Here is a 23,054-nt window from a genome sequence, read left to right as displayed (position 1 = left end):
GAGCTTGGTTAATTACAGAACTGTCACAAAGAGTATTTAATCACCTGATTGAAGCTGAGGATACACAAGCAATGAGATCAAGTGATAAAGGAGCACAGCAGCACTAAATTTAAGTACTAAAAGGTTGTAGGATTTTGGCTGGTTGCACTAAAAGTGCTCATTTTGATCTCAATGGAAGCAACAGCTCAGCTGGAATATTCCCCCAGCAACTACATTTGTACTGTATAAACTCTATGTTACTTGACAAAGCCTCAGCACAGGTAGTGCAACACAAAGCCCAGCAGTGATGTAAAACTTTCCATGTCAATAGGAAAAAAACCTGCCACGTTCCAAAGAAACAATTTCATCAGACTTCATTTCCCACACCGAGTGGATTCTTCCGCAGACATCTGCTTTGCCATCCACTGAAGTGCACAGTGTCTGAACAGTCTCAAGTGACAGGTTAAAACCACTTCATTTGTACAGTCCTCCCTGAAGACAAGCCTGGCCTCTGACATACTGTTCCTTTCTAAGTGATTATACATTAGTATGAGGTTTTGAAATTTATTTCTAATGCACCAGGTCTACAAAAGTTACACAAAGAACATGATAAAGAGGCAATACAATCAAAGCAAGCAGACACTCAAACTCTGAAAAAGACACTTGACTAACTCTTTATTTCAAGAGTCCAAATCATCTTTGTACACACAGGACTTCCACCAAGTTCAACAGGAGCCACAGCGGGTGCAGCAACGATACCTGACTGGCATGAATACTGCTGGACAGAAAGTTTTGCAGTTTCATATAAATATTTACATCTGCCAGTGTGTACTGAATGCTCACGGACACTGAATGCAGAGTTTCTAATGCTGGCTATGCATGTCCTTCATTCAACCTCACAGTGCAGCACCAAGCCCTTACAGTGTTTATAAAGAAGGATTTCAGCAAAAGGAAGAATACATTTTCTATACATATGCATCAGCTCATTTTCAGAGATTTATGCTAAGAAGGCCTCCCTCACATTCAGATCTAGGTCTAAAATGTTTTGACAAGGGAGCTGCACTTACATGGGAAGGAGATAAGCTGTTGGGAGCAACGCCCTGTACATGTACACACGGACAAACACACACAGAAGCACATGGAAACGAAGACAATCTGCTCCAGAAATCCGACACCCAACCTGGGGTCAGGTTTGCAGAGGTTGGGGATGTGTGTGGTGGAAGACCCAGTTCTGCCAGGCTCGCTGAGGACCACAGCGTTTCTCAGTGGATGAGCACAGCAGCAAAGAGATCAATCCCTGAAAAGGGCCCATGTGGGCGGTGACCACACTCCCGTTTTCCAGCTGTATCTCAGGTTCCCTCTTGCCTGCCAGGCTTAAGTGGAAGGCTCCAGAGAACAGGAGATAGGGCTGTAGGCTGTCAGTTTAGATGGAGTCTCAGAAGCAATTAGACATGACTGTCAGCACAACTCTGGGAAGGGGAGACAGACAGTTAGAACACAGGCTCGCCTTCCCGCAACACACTGTGAGTACAAGACTCAGGACATAAATTACACCATCTCAACACCTGCCAGTGTCCTGACACCAAGTTATTCAGCTGCTGAGGATGGAGCTGTAGGATAAAGCAATACATCATGACTAGCTACAAATGAGGAAAGAAAAACCTCTTCCCCCTCTTCCTCAGGAAACACAAAATAAAACCCATCATCTTTAATCCCAGACAACTCACAAATCTCAAATTTTCCCCCATAGGCAAAAAGATCACCGCACGACTGGGTTTTATTTCTTTTTCTTTCCCCCACCTTTTCATCTTACATTTGCTAACTCAAAATCCAAAGTCAGAAAAAATATATATATTTAGTCAGAAGTACGTCAGTTACATTTTATTAACCTACTCCAAGGGAAAAGCTCCAGGGATTCACCATACAAGTATAAAACCCCTTTCAAACACCTAGGGGTTACTATATTAACTTCATCCCAGCAGTCAATCAATGCAGTAAAAAAATTAAAATACTGAAAATGGATGCTTTTCCCCTCTTCCATGTGTCCAGTGATTGCTCCATTACAGCGTGATGAGGTCCACCAGGTTGCCTTTAGGAGGGGTCATGTTGTCTGGGAAGAAGTTGACTAACGTGTCAAAGAGCTGAGTTCTCTGGGCATACGTGTGGTCAACGTCTGAAAATCCTGGGGGAGGAAAGAAAGGGGAAAGTAAGTCACTCCTCCCAATCCCAAACACTCAGTTTAGCTGTGGAATTGTCCATTTGGGATAAAAGTTAACACCTCCCTCTGCCTCCACTAATAAGGCTGCTGGCTCTCTGTCCCACTACTGTGAGCACATATAGAGAGATTATGTCACCCCAAGCCAGCACTGCCATTGAGATGCCATAAAAAGTAATAAACAAATGCCTGTCAAGCTCACTGACAGCCCTGAAGAAATGGGGGAAGCAGGAGTTCTCAGGGGACTGCTCTGATGCCCCAGAAAACAAAATCCATGCAGCTATTTTTATTTGGTGCCTCATTTCTTCTGTCCTCGGGCTTTCTTCATTATCTTCACTGCCACAACCAGAACTGCTCCTTGGTTGCTTGGAGTTTTCCTTGAGATAAGCTCTGCTGACAGCAGGAGTCCCAACTCAGAGCTGGTATTTACTCACTGGACTTGCACCTGGCTGCATCTTGGCACACAGGAGCTTTGCAAACCGGTTTCTGGAGTGCTGCCTCCCAACACGGCAGGGTTTGGTTTGCATTGTTTATCCAAATCCTACACTAAAACCATCAGCAAGAACAATAGGGCAGGCACACAATGATCTCCTCCACTTTGGATTACTTCCATTGCTGCTATCTCAAAGGAATGCTTTTTAATTTAGTGAACTCACTCTTCAGTTAATCAAAGTCAACCAAGTTAAACAAATCAAGGAGGGCTGGGGTTTTTATTCTCAAAGCACCTCTCAACGTACATATCCCTCCTATCTGGAAACCCAAAATCTGGATAAAGTATTGTACTGAGTGAAGAACTAATTCATCTTTTAAAATGCTTAAAACTAGGGAAAAGTTTTGAGGGTGGTGAAACACTGGCACAGGTTGCTCAGAGAAGCTGTGGATGTCCCATACCTGAAGTGTTCAAGGCCAGGTTGGATGGGGCTTGGAGCAACCTGGGCTAGTGGTAGGTGTCCCTGCCCATGGCAGAGGGGGTTGGAATGAAATGATTTTTTGAAGGTCCCTTGCAGCCCAAACCATTCTATGAGTCTATGAAAAATCCAACTTTTTTGAAACTTGGGTTTTCTTTCTTTAAAAGCAGTTGATCCTATAGGTCAGCTTGATGTCTTCCAAACGACAGGAACTCAGCAGAGCTTCCTCATCCAGCAGGGCAGAACTGCAGTGGGCTTTAACCTTCCCTCAGTTTCTCAGATTGGGAATTACACTTCCATTAAAAGCTGAAGTCATCCGTTCTCTTAGCGAGAGCTCAGTGACTTGAGGATGCTCCAGTACAAGGACGTAATTTCTGCCTGTACCCTTCCCACAGGTTGCCCAGGATGAGTCTCTGAGATCTCTCAAAGAGTTAACTGGACAGAGCAGTGAAACAAATCATGGCTTTGGCTCAGCCCTCCTGTTTCCAGCCCTTCACGCCACTGTTTTCTTCACTCTTGACACTCTGCCCAAAGAACTCATTCTGCAGAGAACAGAGCGAACCAAACTACTCCAGGAATTGCAGTTATCACAGCAAACAGAGCCGTAGCCATGCTGTGAGATTCCAAAGTGACATGACAGGAGGTGCTTTATTCTGACCAAAGCTTCTGTTTACTTGGGTAACAGTGAAGGATTAGATGTAATAAGAGACACAAAATGATCCCAGGAGGCATTGGTTTAAAACCACTGTTGTTGAGAGATGTTTTAAATATGGGCTTGAGGTATTGGACACTAGTCATTATAAATAACCTCTCAAATGTCTGGGTAGTGGCACTTTGCATATTGAAAAGAGCCTGCAATGTTGATAGGAACTATAACATCTGATATAAAAAACAGTAGAAACTAAGAGTATTATCAAAGAGAACATCATGTAATTCCTCTGACACACAATACTCACCGAGAGTCGTGAAATCCGAGCCAGACTTAAATAATGCTGAGGCAAGAAGCTGAAACTGCAGAAGAAGAGGTAAAGGGACAAAGAAGGAAAAAAGTGTTATTAACCACAAAGGTAAAAACCCCAAGGGATTCACAGAAGTACAAGTAGCTTTAGAGTTGCTGTGTTTTCTCTACACAATCCTCCTAACTCCTGTGCCATACATATGAATAACAGCAGCAGGCACTTTCACATGAGCACTACAGTTTGTCACCTTGGCACAAGTTAGATGTTTTTTCCTAGAATTAGAGAAGTGCTGATGCAATGAAAGGTATTTGACTGAGAGCTCTAAAAATCGCATTTTTTAACATAACTTTTTGCCTCTTTGGCAGAAGGTAGAGTCCCTTCCACACAGTAACATTCCCAGGGATTAACAAGGTACAGGCTCAGCAGCCAGGGATTAGGGAAAAACAGGGAAACTGCTGGAATGAGCATGAACTTCTTGGAAACAGAGAAAGCTTTGCCCAGAGAAGCTCTGGATGCCCCAACCCTGGCAATGTTCAAGGCCAGATGGGACTGAGCAACCTGATCTAATGGGTGGCATCCCTGCCCATGGCAGGGGGTTTGGAACTCAATGATCCTTAACATCCCATCCAACCCAAACCATTCTGTGATTCTAATGACAACAACAACATTCATCTTCTGAACTGCCAGAGATCTCACATCACAAATTTAAGGCATTATCTTCTTAACTAAAAATAAAAATTCTTTATTTGGGAACATCAAGACCATGAATAAAAACACTTTACTTAACACATTCATGGTTTTATTCTCCCTTCATGTCTCACTGATAGACAGTGACTACAGTGTCTTCCTCTGCTGCTGACTGCTGTTTCCAGGAACCCAAGGAACAGAAAAGCTTAGTGCTTTGTCATGCTCCTGCAAAGAAAGAGTTGATTCCTTAAAGCCTGGGCATCTTGTGTCTCCTGCCTGTGTGTCTTTTCAGCACACAGCCCAAAGGAAAAGAAGGGAGGAAAAAACCAGAAGAGAAGCAAGTATGTTCAGGGAAGGAGTGGAAAGAACAGCCAGGCATTACATATCCATCAGTTTAATTTCAATAAAAATTGGGAACACAGACAATTTGTAGGCACGTAGGAGTGGAGAAGGTGATGAGTAGCAGCCAACATGAATTTGGCAACAACAAGTTGCAGTACATCAATCTGATTTCTCCTATGAGGCAGAAGGCCCTAGGGATGGGACTTGGTAATAGATCTTGTCCATTCTGACTTTCATAGGAATTCTAACACTTTTATATGATATTTAAGGCACATTGTGAAGGCATCACTTAGATTAAGCCAACAGGGAAAGGCAAACAGATCAAATAACTTTTCTGTGGGTGGCCATCAATGGTTTGACATCAAAATGGAGCCTTGAATCAGGAATGATTCATCTGTGCCCCGGGGTCAGCATCACCCTGGGTTTTCAGTGATAACCTGCTTGGCAGAACAGGGCAGGATCACCAGACCTTACACCACTCTCAGACTGACTGCCAGCATGGAACAGCCAGCCTTCCAACTGTTTTTCCACTTAATCCAAATTATAATGATGGATTGAGGTGCATTTCGCCAGGGCCAAGTGCAAATCAACATAAGCAGGAAAAATCAGTAATACAGAACAGGTGCAGAGGCTCTGTGAAAATGCACTTAGGCGCTACAACAAATCAGTATCACTTTATAATAAAACTGACAAATGCATGAAAAGGAGAAGAATCTTTAAATAAAATACTCTTGCTGTTATCAAGGTTTTAAAATCTCCTCTACAATAAGGAGCCCATTTTAGGATGCCCTGTATCAGTTAGCAACATATGAGGAATGCACTAGAAAAAAAAAAATTAAGTATTCTGAAAAGCAAGTTCTAAAAAGAAAGCTCAAAGGAGTCAGGGCTGCAGAGAATGATGGCCAAGCGCAAAGCTGCCGGAAGTCACAGATGTAAAAGGCTGCTACAAAAAGGAGATCTACAACCCAGTGCAAGAAGCTACAAAAACACTTCAGTAAGATCAGTTTCAATGTGACATCAAGGGAAAAATCAGGCTAAAATAAGGACTGTAGTGTCTGGGTAAGTCTGCATCCTTTGGGGAGGGTGTGGTGAGAAAGACACAGGACTGACAAACTGGAGATGAGGGGGAGGGAGGGTGTAAAGTGCCCTCCTGAGTGTAAGGCCTGGTCACACTAACTCACTGCAATGCCACACGTGGATTCCACCGTGAGCCTCATTTGTGAGAGCAGCTTGGCTTCCCAGCAACACCGTACTTAAACAGCTGCCCAGCATAAATAGCTCCAAAAGTTCCAATAAAACCCGTGGCTAAATCCGTGCGGCTTCTGAGAGCAAATGCCACGCTCTGGCCATCCTTCCCTCCCACACGATGGCCTCACGGGCCCGCTGCCAGCTGCCTGGTGGCACACCAAGCTGGGATAAAGCGGGTGCCACGTGCTCCCAGGGGTTCCCATGCTCCTGCAGCAACGCCCTGCTGGGAGCACAAAGCCACACTGGGGCTCAGGTGCCCGACTAAGAGGCCAGATGAGCAGGGTTCAGCCAAGAACTCGCTGAACTGAGACCAAAACCCCGCTGAAAATGGCCTCTGCCAAGTTTCCAGCCTCATCTGCACCAGGCATGATGGATTTTCACAGCTACCAGTTTCTTTGCAGCTTTGTGGGGAAGGAGGATCTTGTTCCCTTCTCCACTGATGGCACCACACTTGAGTTAACCTTGAGTGCTGATGTTTGGTTGGTTTGAAATTTAATTTGTGTATCAGCTCACACTTGAAAAGCACTTTCTGATGAAAAAGTCAAGCATGTGAATTAAGAACATCAGTTAAGGACAGTGCTGAACCTAAGCTGGTTCACTCCGCATTTGTATTACAATCCCAAACCCTACAATGTTATCCCAAAAGATCCCCACTTTTTTCCCAAAGTGTGGGACAGTTACTGCTCACTCAATACCAAGTCTCCTACATACCATTCCCAGCAGATATCCAATGTACTATTTTCTTCACAAAGTTCAAGCTCTGCTCTAAAGAAGGAATTAATTTCTTCATCAACTTTCTTATCATATTAATTGTTATTCTAACAGATGGCATTTCAAACTCTGATTAATTTTGGGTCTATTTGAAACTAACAGTATCTGATTTTTCAAAATATGTAGTGTTATGCAACAGCTTCTGAATTCACAGAAAAGCACGGCCCTCAAGCAAATCACACCTCAGATCTCCCCCATCAGGCACTAGAATGAAACAACCAATTAATGACAATCTAGGAAAAACAATTTGCTTAATATCACACAGCAACTCTGTTACAAAGGCAAAAGCAGAATTCAATTATCCAGGCAGAAGCATCCAACTGCTTTAATCACACCACCACCCATTTTCTTCTAACAATCCCTCTGGCTCACTGGCTTCATCCATTCCAAATTAAGCCTCCACTCAAAAGACAGCGTCTCCCTTTGTTACACAATTAACTTCTCTCTCGGAGATCCAACCAACCTCCTGAACGGAGGCAGGGGTTCCTGGGAGATAAACAGATCTGGGTAACTAATGGAAGGTTATATACTATGTCTATTTTTATATATTTGCTGCACACCTCTGCCTTTGCACAAACAAAATGATTAAGAGGGAATGACTAACTCTCGTTTGGGATACATGGCCAGTTGTATGAATCAGACACAATTCCTCCTCCTCCTCTGTAATGCCTGTGTGTGAGTGCTCAGAACACAGCATAAACCAGTTCCTCAGCTTTGACCAGTTCTCTGGGGCTGGTGACTCCCAGCACAGGCTCAAAGAGGCAAAGAAAAGCTCAAACCCTTTGAGGATGGAGCTGTCGCTGAAATTGGGAAGGCTGAACACTATTTTTGTAAAGGTTCCTTGGCTCCAAAGCCTCTGCTCCTGCAGCACTTAGGCTCTGAGGCTTTACAAAGAATCACAGCAGGACACAAAGAAGAGAAACAGGCTTTTCTTAGCTCCTTCCTAGAACTATTTTTCCCATTTGGGCTTCAATTTTCCCAGAAATACCAGTCTAATGCAGATTCAAACAATACTTTTGGGTCCTGCTGGCTTTATCTGTCAAATTTATTAAAGACAAGGTCTTAAGAATAGAAAGTATGAAGCAGCCTTGAACAGGGGCCTCCAGCCTCAGTCTACAAGTCAGGCCTCAGATTGGCCTCTAGGTCCTTGCTCTTTCTCCTACCATGCTCCAAGAAAAACATACTGTGAGTTTTCCTTTTGCTTTGTATCTGTTTTACAACAATCATGGGATTAAGCTTCATCAGTTGTTAAATCTCCATGTACAAACTCATCCTGCTCTCCCATACTTGGAAAGCACTAGACATTTTTTTGTATCATCTTGATTTCTACTGCAGCCCATTTAACAGCAGCAAAGCTCTGGGTATGATTACTGCAATGTTCAAGGAGCATCTTTAGCTTTTGTACATGAACTACTGATGTTTCTGTGCTTTAACAGCACCTGTTTTTCTCTAAGTACAAAATCTGAAATCCAATTTGATATTTATTTGGACCATCCTTTTATCTTTACAAGCCTGCTGTTGTAATCTTTCACCAAATTCACATCTGTGTGTGACAGAGAAGAACAGCCATGCCAGCAGAAAATTTTACACCAGCAAATGACTCTTTCATACAACTTTTAATCTGTTAAATCACAGGCAAAATTCCCCATTTTCTACAAATTTACCCTCCTTTTCCTGTAGTGTCAGGGCTATTAACCCAGAGCCACTAAAAAGATCCACTGATTTGGGAACGTTGAACTGACTGAGGAGGTTTAAGTGATGTCAAGCAGAATCATAGTTAAAGACTGGATCTGCATTTGGGGGCAGAGAAGTTGCTGGCACACAGCCTGTGGCTACTAAACCAAGCACCCATGCAATACCTGTTACTTGCAAGCATCTATTTAATTTCAGAATAATAAAAAAGGGGGAAAAAACAGTCCTCTTAGCATCCCTAAAATTCACAGCAACAGAATGAAAATCTTGGGGTATGTTCCTACTATCAATCATTCATGCTACTTTAAACAAAATCGGTTACTAAGGCAAAAGTAAGTTTCAAGAACAGTCTGTTTGTTTTCCTTGGCATCCAACTGCAAACAGCTGAACAGACTTGCCTAACTAAGTCAGAAGGAATTACTTCTATTACAAAGCAAGCAAGCCTCACCACAAGGGGAAATTCTGCTTGTAATGGTATATAACACCACCCAGATCTCCATCCATAAAACATGAAGCCATACAGGCCAGTCTCCAGAATTATTGCATGAAGTTAGGGATGAATCTATCCAGCCTGGTCCTTCCCAAATTTAACAGTTGCCCTGGAAAGAGGGAACACAGGCAGGAATGGATTACCTAAAGTTCTAAGATGCCTTACAGCATTCAATGGCTGCAGCCAATCACATCTGTCACCTTTGCTATTAATTGAGATACAAATCAAATAAAGACAGGGTATGGAGGTGTCTGGGCTGAGAGACACAATCAGACTTGTGCTTGAAATTCGATATGGAATCCAAAATGCCTGCGTCAGTCCTTTGGAAAGCACAGGAGCTATTTGAAGATGCAATGCCAGAGCAAAAAGCCAACTCGATGTGATAACCGGAAGGTAAATTGACGTCAACTGGAAATGCACCCAGTCAGTACCAGCCCAGAAGCTGGCTCTGTGCCACAGCCCTGGCAGATCTGTCCCAGTGTAAAAAAAGCTTTGGAAGTTAAAGCTTTATGACCAGCACAATGAATAATAATAATAATAATAAAAAAAAAAAACAACAACAAACAAAACAAAACGAAAAAAAAAACCCTCCAAAACCCAAACAAAAAAGCATCCAAGAAACTGTTAAATTATTTTTGGAGATGACTGGAATGGATGGAAGCTTTAATTCTGCTGAATGGTGTGTGCTGATCTGACGGGACAGACAGAAGCTATTGGATTTTGTTTGGATCAGACATTAGGCCTGCAGAGAAAAAATCCACAATATATTCACTCAGCTGGACTGAGCTATGTAAGCTCATTTGCTGGATCATTAACGTTCAGAACACCAGTGTGCTCTCTAAAAAGGGGTAATTCTTTTTTTCAAACATTTTATTCTGTTTTTACTGGTATGATACAGCTTCTACATTCCCCCAGAATCTCAGAGAAGACCATGCAGGCATGTAAATTCTCCATTCCTACAAGGTAGACAAGTTGAACACTGAGCTGGGAAAAGGAGGATATTAAAGGGTTTTCTGTGCCAGGTGTGCCCAAAATGCAGCTTCTGCAGCAGCTCCCTCGGTCTGTGGGTGACAGGAGGCAGCAGGAACTAGGAGAGGCACTTGCTCATCACACCACAGATGTTTGCTGTTCAGGGAATAACAAAAAGGCCCAGCCACCCACGAGATGCAAGATCTCCTTAGGAATAACTGGCTGAGGAGAGACAGGCTACCAGCACACAGGTGTGACATGGAGAAAAAAGGAGATCAGAGAACACAGGACATATCTTATAGGAGTGGGAGGGAGCAGAAGGGAAAAAGAGAGCATCAAGATGGGGGCTGGTACTGTATGGGTTAGTACAGCTCAAACAGGAAGAAGAAACTTTGAATTCTGGGTTCAGTTTTGGGCTCCTCACAACAAGAAAGTCACTGAGGGGATGGAGTATGTCCAGGGAGGGGAATTGAGCTGGGGAAGGGTCTGAGGCTGAGGGAGCTGGGAAAGGGGCTCAGCCTGAAGAAAAGGAAGCTCAGGGGGGATCTTCTGGCTCTGCACAACTCCCTGACAGGAGGGGACAGCTGGGGGATCACTCCCAAGTGTTAAAACGCAGGACAAGAGGAAATGGCTTCAAATTAAGACTGGGTATCAGGAAAAAATTCACCAGAAGGGTTGTCCAGCTCTGGCACAGGCTGCCTGGGGAAATACAATCCCCAGCCCTGGAGGTATTTAAAAGCCACATAGATGTGGCACCTGGGGACATGGCTTAGTGGTGGCCTTGGCCGTGCTGACGCAATGGTTGCACTTGACGACCTTAAAGGTCTTTTCCAACCTCAAAGACTCTGGAAGTGTTACCACACTGGGAAGATGGCACATATCGGGAAAAAAAAATCTCCTTTTCTATCTTAAGAAAAGCAGGATCATCTGTTGTGTTTCCTGTGCTAGAAATGACTAGAAAGGATGTGAAACTACTTGATATGGAACAATTTGAACAAGAAACCATTTACAGAGAACAGAGCGTCACAGCACTTAAATATTTTGTTGACTCACATGTTTATAAATGCTGATTAGAATTTATGACAAATGTGATCACTTCCAAGATCCTGGTAAGAGTAAGCTTTTCTCCTAATTCTAACTCTACAATTCCATCCTGTGCACGCACAAGAATATTCTTATATTCTCCCCCAAGACCTTTCAGTGTCTGTATAATCTTTTCTTTAGCTAAAGTAGCAAGTTAAAGCCAACAGATTAAGAGATTTAATCCAGGGACTCAGCATGGAATAGAACTGTCCCTCCTCCTATCATGATTTTATAAAAGGAGCTGTTGAATCCTTTCCCAAGTCATTAAGGAAAGGAGACAGCAAGAACCCCAGACTTTTCCTTATCTACCCATCAGGAGCAGAATGCTGGCACATCTCAGCTGGCTGCCCCAAACTCCATGTGGAAAATAATGCCAGAGTCAAATCAACCACCTTATCTGACACTTCTCACTATTTCTTTAATCCGTCTTGTAAAGTGACACGCACTGCAGATCTGGAATCAAAACAGGAAATGGGAACAAATTCCTGGAATAAATAAAGAACATGCCTACTGGATAATATTCAAAAGGCAAAGGAAGTAAGATTTTAAGGGTAGCAAGCAGTGTATCGGTATAAACTACTTCCAGAAACATTGATCATCTTTAGAAAAGCTTTCCCCCCCCAAGAGATGCTGAATATTGAGAAGCTTGAGCATGAGTAAGTTTCTACTCCCTTTCTACTGCACAACCAACTACAGACTGGTGACATTTCAGAGAGTTTACATTTCAATTAAAGCTCCCAAAATACACACCAGCACACTGGAATTAAAACAAAGGCTTAGTCTTCACTCTTAGGAGTACAAAAGCTATTTTATCTGGACCTGCAGTTGTTACATGACTGTTTCCAAAACAGTGTGACTTAAGTGCAGAGAAATACGTGATACAGCAAAGTGTCTGGCACCTGCTGAGCTTTTACAAACTGAATAAAACCTAGGTTTAAGAGGCCCAAAACTTTCAATGAGAATGCAGTCTAAATTTCTTTAGGACAAGGTTCATTGATCCTCACCTCCTTTGTCTCCTCAGGGTCTGAGTGATCCACGGTTACATATAAATCATTCTGCAGGTACTTCAGTGCACTAAGAGGGTCAGTCTGAGCTTTCTCTTCAAACCTGCAAAGAGACATAACTTGAGCACAGCCTTTTCCTTCAGGACTAAGTACTACTGGCTCAACAGGGAGCAAAACCCATCTAACAAACCCAGTGTTTCCAAAGGAAACCACGTTAATGGCAGCTAAGCCTCATGTTTGATGGAATTTCAAGCCAGACTGAAACATGAAAGAGGGCTTTTTGAGGTATAAGGGAGTTAAAACAGTAAAGTATTACATTCTTACTAAAAATACTCAAAAGCATATGCACAGAAGCTTCTTGATATATAAATATAAAATCTTGAGTGCAGCTTGTTTTCCACAAATTAAGTAAGATGTGAGTAGCACCTCACAGATCAGACTTAAGCCTTAAGCACTTCAGTCCCCGGGATATTAACATCCCACCTTTGGAAAGAGCACAGCTCCGTAAAAATCCTGTGCACCACCAGTATTTCCTCATTTTCTTTTAATGAACAGGAACTGCAACTTCTGTAAATTCCTTCAAGAAATGAACAGAGCCCTCAGGAAATGATTCTGGGCTCATTTTACTCAGTGAGCAGAGCTGCTTCTCTGCAGCACTGAGTTGGTTGCATAAGCCTAGAAAGGATGAGGTTTAAAAATCATCCTTTTCCTCCTCTCACCTACCCACTGAGTTCAGCATCACACTGTTTGTCATCTTATCATCTTGTTATTTTTTCATTTTCATTTGGGTCATCTACCTGGCTATTTATACCACAGTGGACATGTGTATCCTGAATTTTGAAACTGCCAAAAGATGTCAATGATTGAGCAGCACAGGGAGCACAAAGACCTTGTCTGTCACCTGATGCATCTGACAGTTTGGTCACTACACATGGTTTCAAACACTGCCATAGATTTTCTCAGATGATATCACCCTGGTCCAGAGAGATGAAGTGCTTTAAATGAGTGGAACCACTGCCACCTTGCTCTTTTCCACCTGCCCAGCCTGGCTGACTGGTACTGAACAAGTTCATGGGAAAAACAGGACCCAGCTGATGCTGTGGGTTTGCTGTGGATGCAAGACCAGTACCTGTTCTGGTACCCAGAGTTTGGAGGAGTGCAGGTAAAAGAGCAGCCAGTGACTCCACAGCAATTCAGCTCCAGCCAGGCATCCATTCCACCATCCCTGGCTGCTCAGGTTTGGCTCCCTCACACAGACCCCAAAAATGGGAGCATGGTGCATAAACCCAAAACTTCTGGCATTTAACACACAGCAACATTTCCTCCAAGTGCAATTTAAGCAAGTTGAAACAAATAATTCAGAGCTGTCTCTGGAGGCTGCACAGCTGCATTTCTATACCACCACATCTGGGTTTAATAAGCCTCCCAGATAACTGGGCAAGGTCTTTATTCATTCTTGTAGGTATTCACATCTACTGTGTGCTAATCTCAGTGTCTCACCCAGCCACTGTGGCTGTGATTTGAGTACAGCAATTTGCTTGCTGCCACAGAAATAAAATACCATCAGGTATTTTAACCTGACCTTGTAACTCTTGGCAGAGCCTGATAACAAAGTATTCTCCCCTAAAATGCAGGGAGAGCTATTTACTGCCTTCAAATGATTTGCTGGGTCCTAAAAGGCTCTCTCACTGCTGCAATTTCTTGACTAAGGCAACACCATAAGCTTGATTTTGAAAAGCTGTTGCCCTTAATAGCAAATACAAGGCAGCTCTGAAGCATCCAGAGTGCAAGAAGCACTGCAGTGTAGCTGAATTCTGCCTAAGTGAGCTCTTTCAGGAGTTTCTGAATGAGAAACTCTGATGACTTCACTACGGTTGAGTCTCAGATGTGCAAAAGCATCCAGCCTCCAGACTTCATTAGCATCCTTGCAGGCTGTTACTATCTCCAAGCAGTGTTTCCAAAACATACTCCATTTCCTTGGGAGGTGACAGTACCAAAACACATGTTGATGAGCAGCACAGTGAAAAGGGAATCTAAAAATTCCCCATGACTCCCCACACAATAACCAGATTTTTCTAGTTTTAGAATAGCATGGGCAAAATGAATCAAGTTAATTTTGTAGTTTAGCCCTGGCCCACTGCTTTTTATTAAAATAATTTTAAGAACTAATCAAGAAACGTGCAGAAGGTTTAAGGAACCTTGAAGAGCATCTAGCTCCATTATAACCAACAAAATGACATTTCGCAAAATGGTTTGTGAGAGATTTGAGTCTTAGCAACTTGAATAAAAAAGAGACATCTGGAAAAGGAAATTGCAAACCACCTTAGTTTCTATACCTGTGCTTTCTGATGAGGTATTTGCAGTGTCTTAGCAGGTATTCCTTTGAAGGTCGACAGAGCTTCAGAGACCAGAAATCATCTAATCTCATCTTTGGAGAGCAGGATTTACCAGGATTCCCTCCAAATAAGTAATGAACCTAAGGAAATGAGAGGCAGATCAAAAAACTGATTGTTTGTGTAAATCCACTGAACAAAGACAATTTACTATGTCAGCAGCTTTGCAGAGGTTTATTCTGGTGGGATAAACTCTGCCTTTTAGACAAGTTTCTCCATCTTATTATCAACCTCACTTTGTCCCCGTAGAGATGAAGAAAGTTCTCCTAAAATTTACATTTTAAGATAATGAAAGAGTTGTACTGTTAGAACATCCTTTTAGCAGATACCTGAGATATTTATAAATGAACATCCAAAATTCATGCAAACTTTTTCTTCAGGAAAAGCCTATGAGAATGATAAATCCTTGAGCACTGGCAAAATGAGTTGGAAGTCCTAAAGAAGTCCAAAGTAAAGTGACAGCAAGCCCAGTCCAGCACAATCTGGACACAGAGAGAAGCAAATTTCCAGAACAGTGGAAGTGTCACAGTTTATTTCTTCACTACATTTTTCTTCCCATCGTGTGGTAATTTCAGACTCTGGACTGTTGTTATTAAAACATGCTACAAAGGACCTTCAAATGCTGAAGTTTAACAAGTCCAACAGACTACCTTTCCCCACGGCTTTAAAAATAATCACTCAGAACAATGTATTCTGCATCCCACTGCTGTAGGCTCTCCTTATTTATATCAGAGGAGTTTAGAAAGGTCATTGGAACAGAGGTTTCTAAAAATAAGACTCTTCAAAACAAGCACATCAAACAGATCCTCAGATAAAGCTGGGCAACTGTGATTTAGCAGCCTTCAGAGTAACTCAGAAAATACTACTCAGTCTCATGATGCCTTACACTTAGAAGGCAGAACAGTATTTACTTATTTACTGTATCATCATTACAGTGAAGACAACAAGCAATGCAATTTCTCCATACAGAATCTGCACCCATTCCTCCTTAAAATCCCTCAAGTCTTGGGCTAGCTGAGTTTCCCAAATTTGATTAACATCCCACAAAATGCAAGACTAAAATATGTTTTCTTTAACTCAGACTGTTTCAGACTAGGGAGAATTTTTAGAAAAATACATGTAAAGATCAGTAAAAGTGTCACAGTAATTTAAATTCATGAGGTAATGAATTTATGAACCTAATCTGTGGGATTGTGCTTTACTGGTTAATATGTACAAAGCCCTAAGTTTACTGAGCTGTCATATACACTAAACCACATTTTAAGTCTATTTAAGTATGAATGTGTCCATGGGAGGCTGACAGTGCTAAAGAATGACAGTTGCTTCTGACACGAGGGGCAAAGTCAGGCACATCTGGTTCAGAGGATTCTTAACTGCGATTAGCTCACTCAAACACATCTTTTCCTAGAAATTTTGGTAACTATCTGTTCTCATTTATTCACCAACAGGTGAGATTAAATCCCTGAGGATAATGAATGAAGCTTCGTGTGTTCTGAAGTGTGAGAACAGATCTCATATTCATTTCATATTGACATTAAAAGCAGTTTAGCCCCTTATTTCAAAATATGGGAAATGAGAGTTATTCACCATATCAATCCAAACATTCAGAAAGTATATTTATTGTACCATCTTTAAGGAAATAGCTACATCATCAGAGCAAAAAGACTAAAAAAAAAATCACTTCATACCTTGTGCAACTCATCGTACACCAGCTGATGGGCAAACCTTGGGCAGGGTTCCTCTTCCTGAAGGCTTTTACCTGGATTTTCTTTTGCTGCTTGGTCATTCTTATAGACACAAGACCTGAAATTCAAAGCAGTAAAGAATTATTAATTGTACCTACAGGAAGCAGAAAAAGGTGCTGAAAGGCTGGAAGTTACAAATGATGTAAAATACCAAAGATTTTCTTATTTCTCTTTATGTTGTCCTCTCTTATCCCATCCCACCCCATCCCATTCTTAGCTCTACAAAGAACTCAGCCAATAATCAGAGGTCATCTTGGCTGAAAATAGTCCTCAAGCACAACCAAACAGGAAAAAATTCTAGAAAATTATTTGTCATGAGCTTTGGGGATCTCTTCAGATGTTACATTATTTGCCTACAGAACTGTCAGCATGAAGTATTTTCTTATTGTGGAAGAAAATATCTTGGACCCAGTAGAGCTTCAGACCAGAGATTATAGCAGAGGTGGTATTTCAGTCAGTGTTTTCCAAGCAGACTTAAGTCATAACTGAGAATTCACTTTTAAAAAACAACACTCACACCTTTTGAAGTGATTGACCCCATTTTAAAAGAGGCCTTGAACACAATTGCTGTCAGTTCTGGAAAGGAACAGTGGCAATGAGCTACTAAGTACAAAACCAGGAGATATTTTCTCAGAATATCCCATCTGGCACGGAGACTTCTTCATCACCATTCACTTGCACCAGTTTCCTCAGAGCCATGTACACTGCATTAACAACTTACACTGGACTGAATTTGCTGCACTGATGCTGAATCCTGGCCTTGAACCCTTCCTACAGGAAAAGCCTTTTTTAACTGCTCACTTCCCCTCATCCCCTCCACCTGGTTCCAATAAAGATGTTCACATGATTTCTCTCCCTCATTTGGATTATTGCCATTATTACCTCTAAAGACAATGGGAAAAAGAGGTGCCTAAAGGGAACTCAGCTGTCTTTCACAATTTTCAACAATTCCATGGTTAATAGAGGTTACAGAGTTGCCTTATGGAGACAGGATTGCTTTCTAAATAAAGTCAGCATGGAAGTCAGAACTTGGGACTTACCAGCTGTTCCTCACAATGTCATAAATCCAGAAGGAATTCCTCACGTTCTCTTCCCGCTTCTCCTTGTCTTTACTGAGCCCTGACAAGACGTGGATTTCATTCAGTTCGGGATCAATGGTGGCCCTTTGAGTGAAACCTGTCATTGGAACTGGGAAAAGAAAATCAAAGTTACATGCTGGAAACAACGGAATATGCAGAAAGGGATCCAAACATCAGGCAAATGAGTTTTCTTCCCCCTGCAATTCAGCAGATCACCATGCAGAGGCCAACTTCTTCCCTGCTGAAGCCAAGTCCAATGAAAATTCTTTTCTTCTCTTCTTATCTCTGACTCTTGGAAGAAAAAACAAACCATTCTGAGAGCTGCTGTTTCCTAGGAAAAGATACGGACAGAGCCATCTGGGAGATGACCAGCTCAGAAATGAGGACTAGCTGCCTAATATAGAGCTGAATGATCAGATGACCCTTACAAATATGAATGGAGTGATTTTGTTATTATCTCATCTGTAAAAGGAAGCATTGATTCCAGGAAGCCTAATTGCAAAAGCTGGGAAACTCCAAAAAATTCAGGATGACCTCTCAATTCTATAGCTCACAACCCTGCAGGACAAAGATGTCAAAGAAGCTTTTTGTATTTCCTGAGTAGTTGTGGCGTAATTACCAAACTATTCTTCTGTCACACCTTCAGATTTAGAAATATGGTGAAATCATGCGTATTCCAATAGTTTTCACCATAATTCCCTGGAAAAAAGGTCAGCAAATTTGTTTGGCAGTCCTTTTTGTTTGTTGTGTAATTCCCTGTTTCCTGTTTCCCTAGGCAACCATCCTTCCAAAATGTATTTGTGAAGGGCACGTGATCTTTGTTTACAGATCCTGTTTGTCTCCTTTCTCTTTCTGGGTCAGTTTACAAAGGCTGGTAAAGGTTCCTGGCCTTCAGTCAAGATTTTGGCATGAAATATTCTCAGAACTCTTGTATTTTGCAAATTCTTCCTTGCAATTAACTGAATTGCCCCCACAGCCTAGAAAACAAGCCCTATGTTAATAAATCATTTAATACTGCCGCTGGGGAATACACAAAATGGTATTTTGGAAGCCCATTCTGTAACTGGTTTCATTCTCACGCATCACTCTTTTCACTTGTTAGGCCAGGAAAGCAATCAAGGAATTAAAAAATTCTGAGTAGAATTTGGTTCTCTACAATTTTAGCCCCTACTGAAGAATTTAGCAACACCACAAAACCGAAGCATTTCTTAAAAAAAAACTTAAATGCTTAATTCTTATGTAAATTTAAACAGAAACTGGAATATATTTAGATAACTCAGACTACCTTTGACAAAATCCTTCCTTACAATTTTACAGGAGGAAGAGGCTTTGGAGCCCTCATCAGCATAAACCTGTCTAGTTTGACCTCCAATTTTGCCACAAAGTTTTGAAGGAAAATTAATCCAGTTTATAAGCAAATGGGTGATAGTAAAGAATAAAAAATAAAGGACTAACACTGACACAACAATGGCTACACACTTTGTTTTATCTGCAAACCACAAAGAACTTAGTTTTTAAATAAGGCAAATGAGGACTGTGAAAGTCATCTCATAAGGAAATTGAGAACAGAAAGATGACTGTAGACTAAAAACTGCTAATTTTTGAAACATATCGTGCAGTATGTTTGCTTGCATAGTCAGGAACTAAGTTGCTGACCCAAAAGGATTAAATTCAAGGCCTGCTTGAGACATTTCTGGCAGGAGAGCCATCTAAATTTGATCAGCAATGCTAATGGACATGGAAAATGTCTTTGCAACCCTATCTGCTGCTTTGAATATTTGAGACCAAGCCGGGAATATTAGAAAAAAAAAAAAACCCTGTGCAAATCTTCAGAGCACTAATACCTCATTGAAATGAAAATTATTATAATCATGAGGAACATAGCTGCTCTCTTACCATTGATAGTCAAAGCATCTGAAACTTATCTATGGAAGTCCCATCCCTCCTCCTGAAATGTTGTTAAATAAAATAATTTTGTATCTCGTTTATGCTCGATTTCCCGAAGCTGAAATTATTATTTAAATAATGAAGGAGGGAAAAGCTGCCAAAGTTCAGCGCTGGTGGTTTTTTCCTCTTGATATTAAGAATAGAATTCATCTGCAGCAACTGCAATCAAACCAAGATTCAAGTCAAGTAATTTCAGGCTTCCCTCAGCTGTAAATCAATCTCTTCTTGAGACCATTTGAAATGCAGAATGCCTAGAAAAGTATCAGAAATATAAATCCCCACATTTACTAAGGGCCAGAGACAGGGAGTAACTTATATAAACTCTGTGACCTATCTAAGCAACTGGGTAGAAACTGTATTTAAGTAGTGCCTTAGGCAAGAAAGAGTTGACATCTGGTCTTTTACAGAGGAGGACAAAATGATAAAGTTGGATGCAGTGTCATTAAAAAAAACCCCGTAACACAAATTTGATAAACAAGTCCCTGAAAATAAGTAGACAGTAAGACAAGATGCTACACAGTGGGCAGGAAAAGCTGTGATGTTTTAAACCCAACAGAAACATCAAAAAGATGTTTTCCAAGAAGTCTGATCCTTGCCAGAGCAAAAGGGCTCCATAAAAACCTCAGGACTGAAATACTTCCACTAGGGGGTAAGAGAGGTTCATCATCTGCAAGTGCAGCAGACTGGCAGGAAATGTTGGACAGAATTCAAATGAGAATGGCCGGAGTATCAGAGAGGAACACAGGCTGGAAACATTGGAAAAATACTTGTGACATTTAGGTAACAAAATGCACGCTGGGAAGGAAATCTAACTGTGCATGGGCAACGAAATTGAACCTGTAAACATGGGTCTATAACATGATTGCTTAGGATATATCTTCTTCAATTTTATGATTTGGCAGAAAAAAGTCAAATAGTAAGGGGTGAGAACCAGAGAACTTCCAGATCTGTTATTTGCAATGTACTAGATCCAAGGGGTGAACGAAGTGGTAAGAAAGGCTCCATGCAAGTTCCCTCACTTGTACTTCTTCACAGAGATGTAAAATCAGCTTTGGAGCAAATCCCTACCCATTCCACACCTTTCAGGGCACCTCTTTGGTGAGCTGTGGGCAGCCAGCTCCAAGGACAAAGCAGGCTGAGGACTTAGCCCTGGATGTTTTGAACACTGGCCTGTGGCTACGTGATATTAACTTGGCTCCTATGGCAATACATCTCTTATTGAAGAGGAAAAGCTGTAGAGAGAAATCACTGAACACAACACCATCCTAAAAGTCTAGAAGATGGTGAATGCTTTTCCAGTGCTACTGAATGTTTTCTTCCCCCTTAATCTTATTAACCAACCTAGGGCAGAAAGGCAGTAACTACCTGAAAATAAGAAGTCTGAAACCTTGCTCAGGAACTTAGTATTTTCATTAATTTTTACAGAGTAAAAACTAAAAGCTTGTGGCCTCAATTTTTAAATACAATATTCAGCCACACAGGCCTGTAGTTTGCAGCCAGTTCCATAAGCAAGCAATAATTCCTGAGCAAGCTCCGAGGAGCTGATGTACAGTGTAATTTCCACTTAAATACAACACACGGGAAAAGCTTTTCTCCGAAAGTGACACCTAATCACGGAACAGCCACGTTCCCACTAGCACAGTCCCTGCTTACAGGAGTTTATGGGATTGCAGTGATCATTTCAGCCAGCTGAGTATTTTTTGGCTTGTGCGTGCAAACAGCTACAGTTGTTTCAAGCAGAACCTTGGCTGCTGCCAGTATCGAAGCAAGGAAACAGCTTTTACACAGAGACAAAGCTTGCAAAACAGGAGATTTAAATTAATGGAATTCTAGGGTGGTTTGGGTTGGAAAGGACCTTAAAGATCATCTCATTCTAACCCCCCTGCCACGGGCAGGGACACCTTCCACTATCCTCAGGTTGCTCCAAGTCCTGTCCAACCTGGCCTTGGACATTTCCATGGATCCAGGGGTAGCCCCTGCCCTCTGGGCAACCTGAAGTCAAGTTGATGGTTACACAGATGTGGTTCTCATAGTAGTGGACAGCATTTTGGAAATAAAATCTCATCTCTTACATTTGAGGGGATACTATGGCAAATTTTTCAATGCACTTTGAAACACAGCAATGGCCAAACAATGCTATAAATTTATAGTCTACAGACCATGCCTGAAGGATTCATGAAGGATAAATAAGGGAAGCAAGTTCACTGACAGGGTTTTAGTGCCACCTGAGTTATGAAACCTTCAAAACATGTGACTGCCTGTCCCACTGCAAGTGATTTGCAAGTATCCTCCCTCCTTGTGATGCCTTGTGATTACAAAATTGGGAGAAAACTTCATGACATGGATTCTGCTGCTCACCAGAACCTGGCACCTCCCAGTGGGTTAATTTTTAAAAAGTGGTAGGTCTGCAAATTATTCCAAACCACTCCTTGTAGTTCCTCCAAAGTGGAAGCAGCACCTCCCCCAGACTTCAATGGAGCAAGTCGTGGTGAATGATAGCACCAGGCCAGCTGTTGACACAGCAAGATAATGATTATCCTCTTGGATTCTTCCTGATGAGACTGCATCTGGCAGTCTGCCACAGAGCAGCTAAGGAGACATCTGAATAGTTTGGTTGTCATATTGACAAAGCAACAATCCAATGTCTAACACTCGGGTCTTTCTGAGATTTTGCAAAAAAACAATCAATCAGTAAATCTGAATGGAATTCTGAGCTATAGCAGCACTGCAGGTGACTGCCTGTCCCCCTCCTCACCTTCACAGGTAGAGGAAAGGATTTGGGGATTAGTTTTGAGAAGCACCTCACAAGATAGAAAGCACATAAGGTCTTTTTGTTTTGTCACAAAACAAAACGCTTCCATGGCAAGGGATGTGCTGGCCACTGCAAGACCTTACCTGAACACAGGCACAACATGCCAGGTGTCACTAAGAGGTGATGAAAATGGGACACTGAGGCTGCCTGTCTGAGCTGGAGCCCAGCCATGTTGAGCCAGCTGTACTAGCTATTTTGATTCATGTTTTTCTGACTTTGCCTTGTTTCCTGGGCTGGGCTGGGTCGCCTCTGTCCGTGGTACTTAACCATGAAATTCACCATCCATCAGGTGCACAGTTCTGTACATGAAATGAACACCTGCCCAACAAAAGCCCTGGATGCTTTCCTGGTAGCTTAAAAACAAGGCTGAGCTCTAAAATCTGTAGGCTGCCCTTAAGAACCACTTCACCACTACAATGAGCCACAAGAACTTTTAAGGCTTGCTCACATTTAACTCTGGAAGTTACTTGATGCCAAGGGATGTAAGATTTTTGGCACATCCTCTTGCAGAAGGAATTCTCCCTCTGAGCAGGAGCTCTGACACATCACCAGGGCCAGAGGGGATTATCACAGAAACCTCAACCACAAATGTTACCATGAGCTCCCTCAGAGCTGAAATGACTGCCCACGATTAGTCATGGGACTAAGAGACTCAGGAAAGCTCCCAGTCCAGCCCTTAGGGACACCTGGGACTGGTGGCATCTCCAGATCACCTGTATGCTTCAGATATA

At 42.0% G+C, this 23,054-nt stretch overlaps 1 protein-coding gene across 3 annotated transcripts in view; it reads right to left on the bottom strand.

The window, feature by feature from the left end:
• Positions 1-1,845: 1,845 nt before the first annotated feature.
• The window catches only part of MKLN1 (muskelin 1), a 93,382-nt gene continuing 72,173 nt past the window's right edge, over positions 1,846-23,054 (bottom strand). For 2 of the 3 annotated variants that reach the window (XM_053943359.1, XM_053943360.1), the window contains exons 13-18: positions 17,526-17,673; positions 16,429-16,543; positions 14,684-14,823; positions 12,348-12,450; positions 4,059-4,113; positions 1,846-2,161 (exon numbers count right to left, since the gene is read on the bottom strand). In XM_053943359.1, the coding sequence (XP_053799334.1) occupies positions 2,040-2,161; positions 4,059-4,113; positions 12,348-12,450; positions 14,684-14,823; positions 16,429-16,543; positions 17,526-17,673 (683 nt within the window). In that variant the 3' untranslated portion in view covers positions 1,846-2,039. Of the gene's footprint in view, positions 2,162-4,058; positions 4,114-10,124; positions 11,829-12,347; positions 12,451-14,683; positions 14,824-16,428; positions 16,544-17,525; positions 17,674-23,054 lie in introns of those variants that run through there. The other variant, XM_053943361.1, reaches the window with a different exon arrangement.

The sequence above is a fragment of the Vidua chalybeata genome, chromosome 5, assembly GCF_026979565.1.
Source record: "Vidua chalybeata isolate OUT-0048 chromosome 5, bVidCha1 merged haplotype, whole genome shotgun sequence".
Lineage (NCBI taxonomy): Eukaryota > Metazoa > Chordata > Aves > Passeriformes > Viduidae > Vidua > Vidua chalybeata.
Note: the sequence above shows the minus strand (reverse complement) of the source record. Positions and strands in the feature narration are given on the sequence as shown.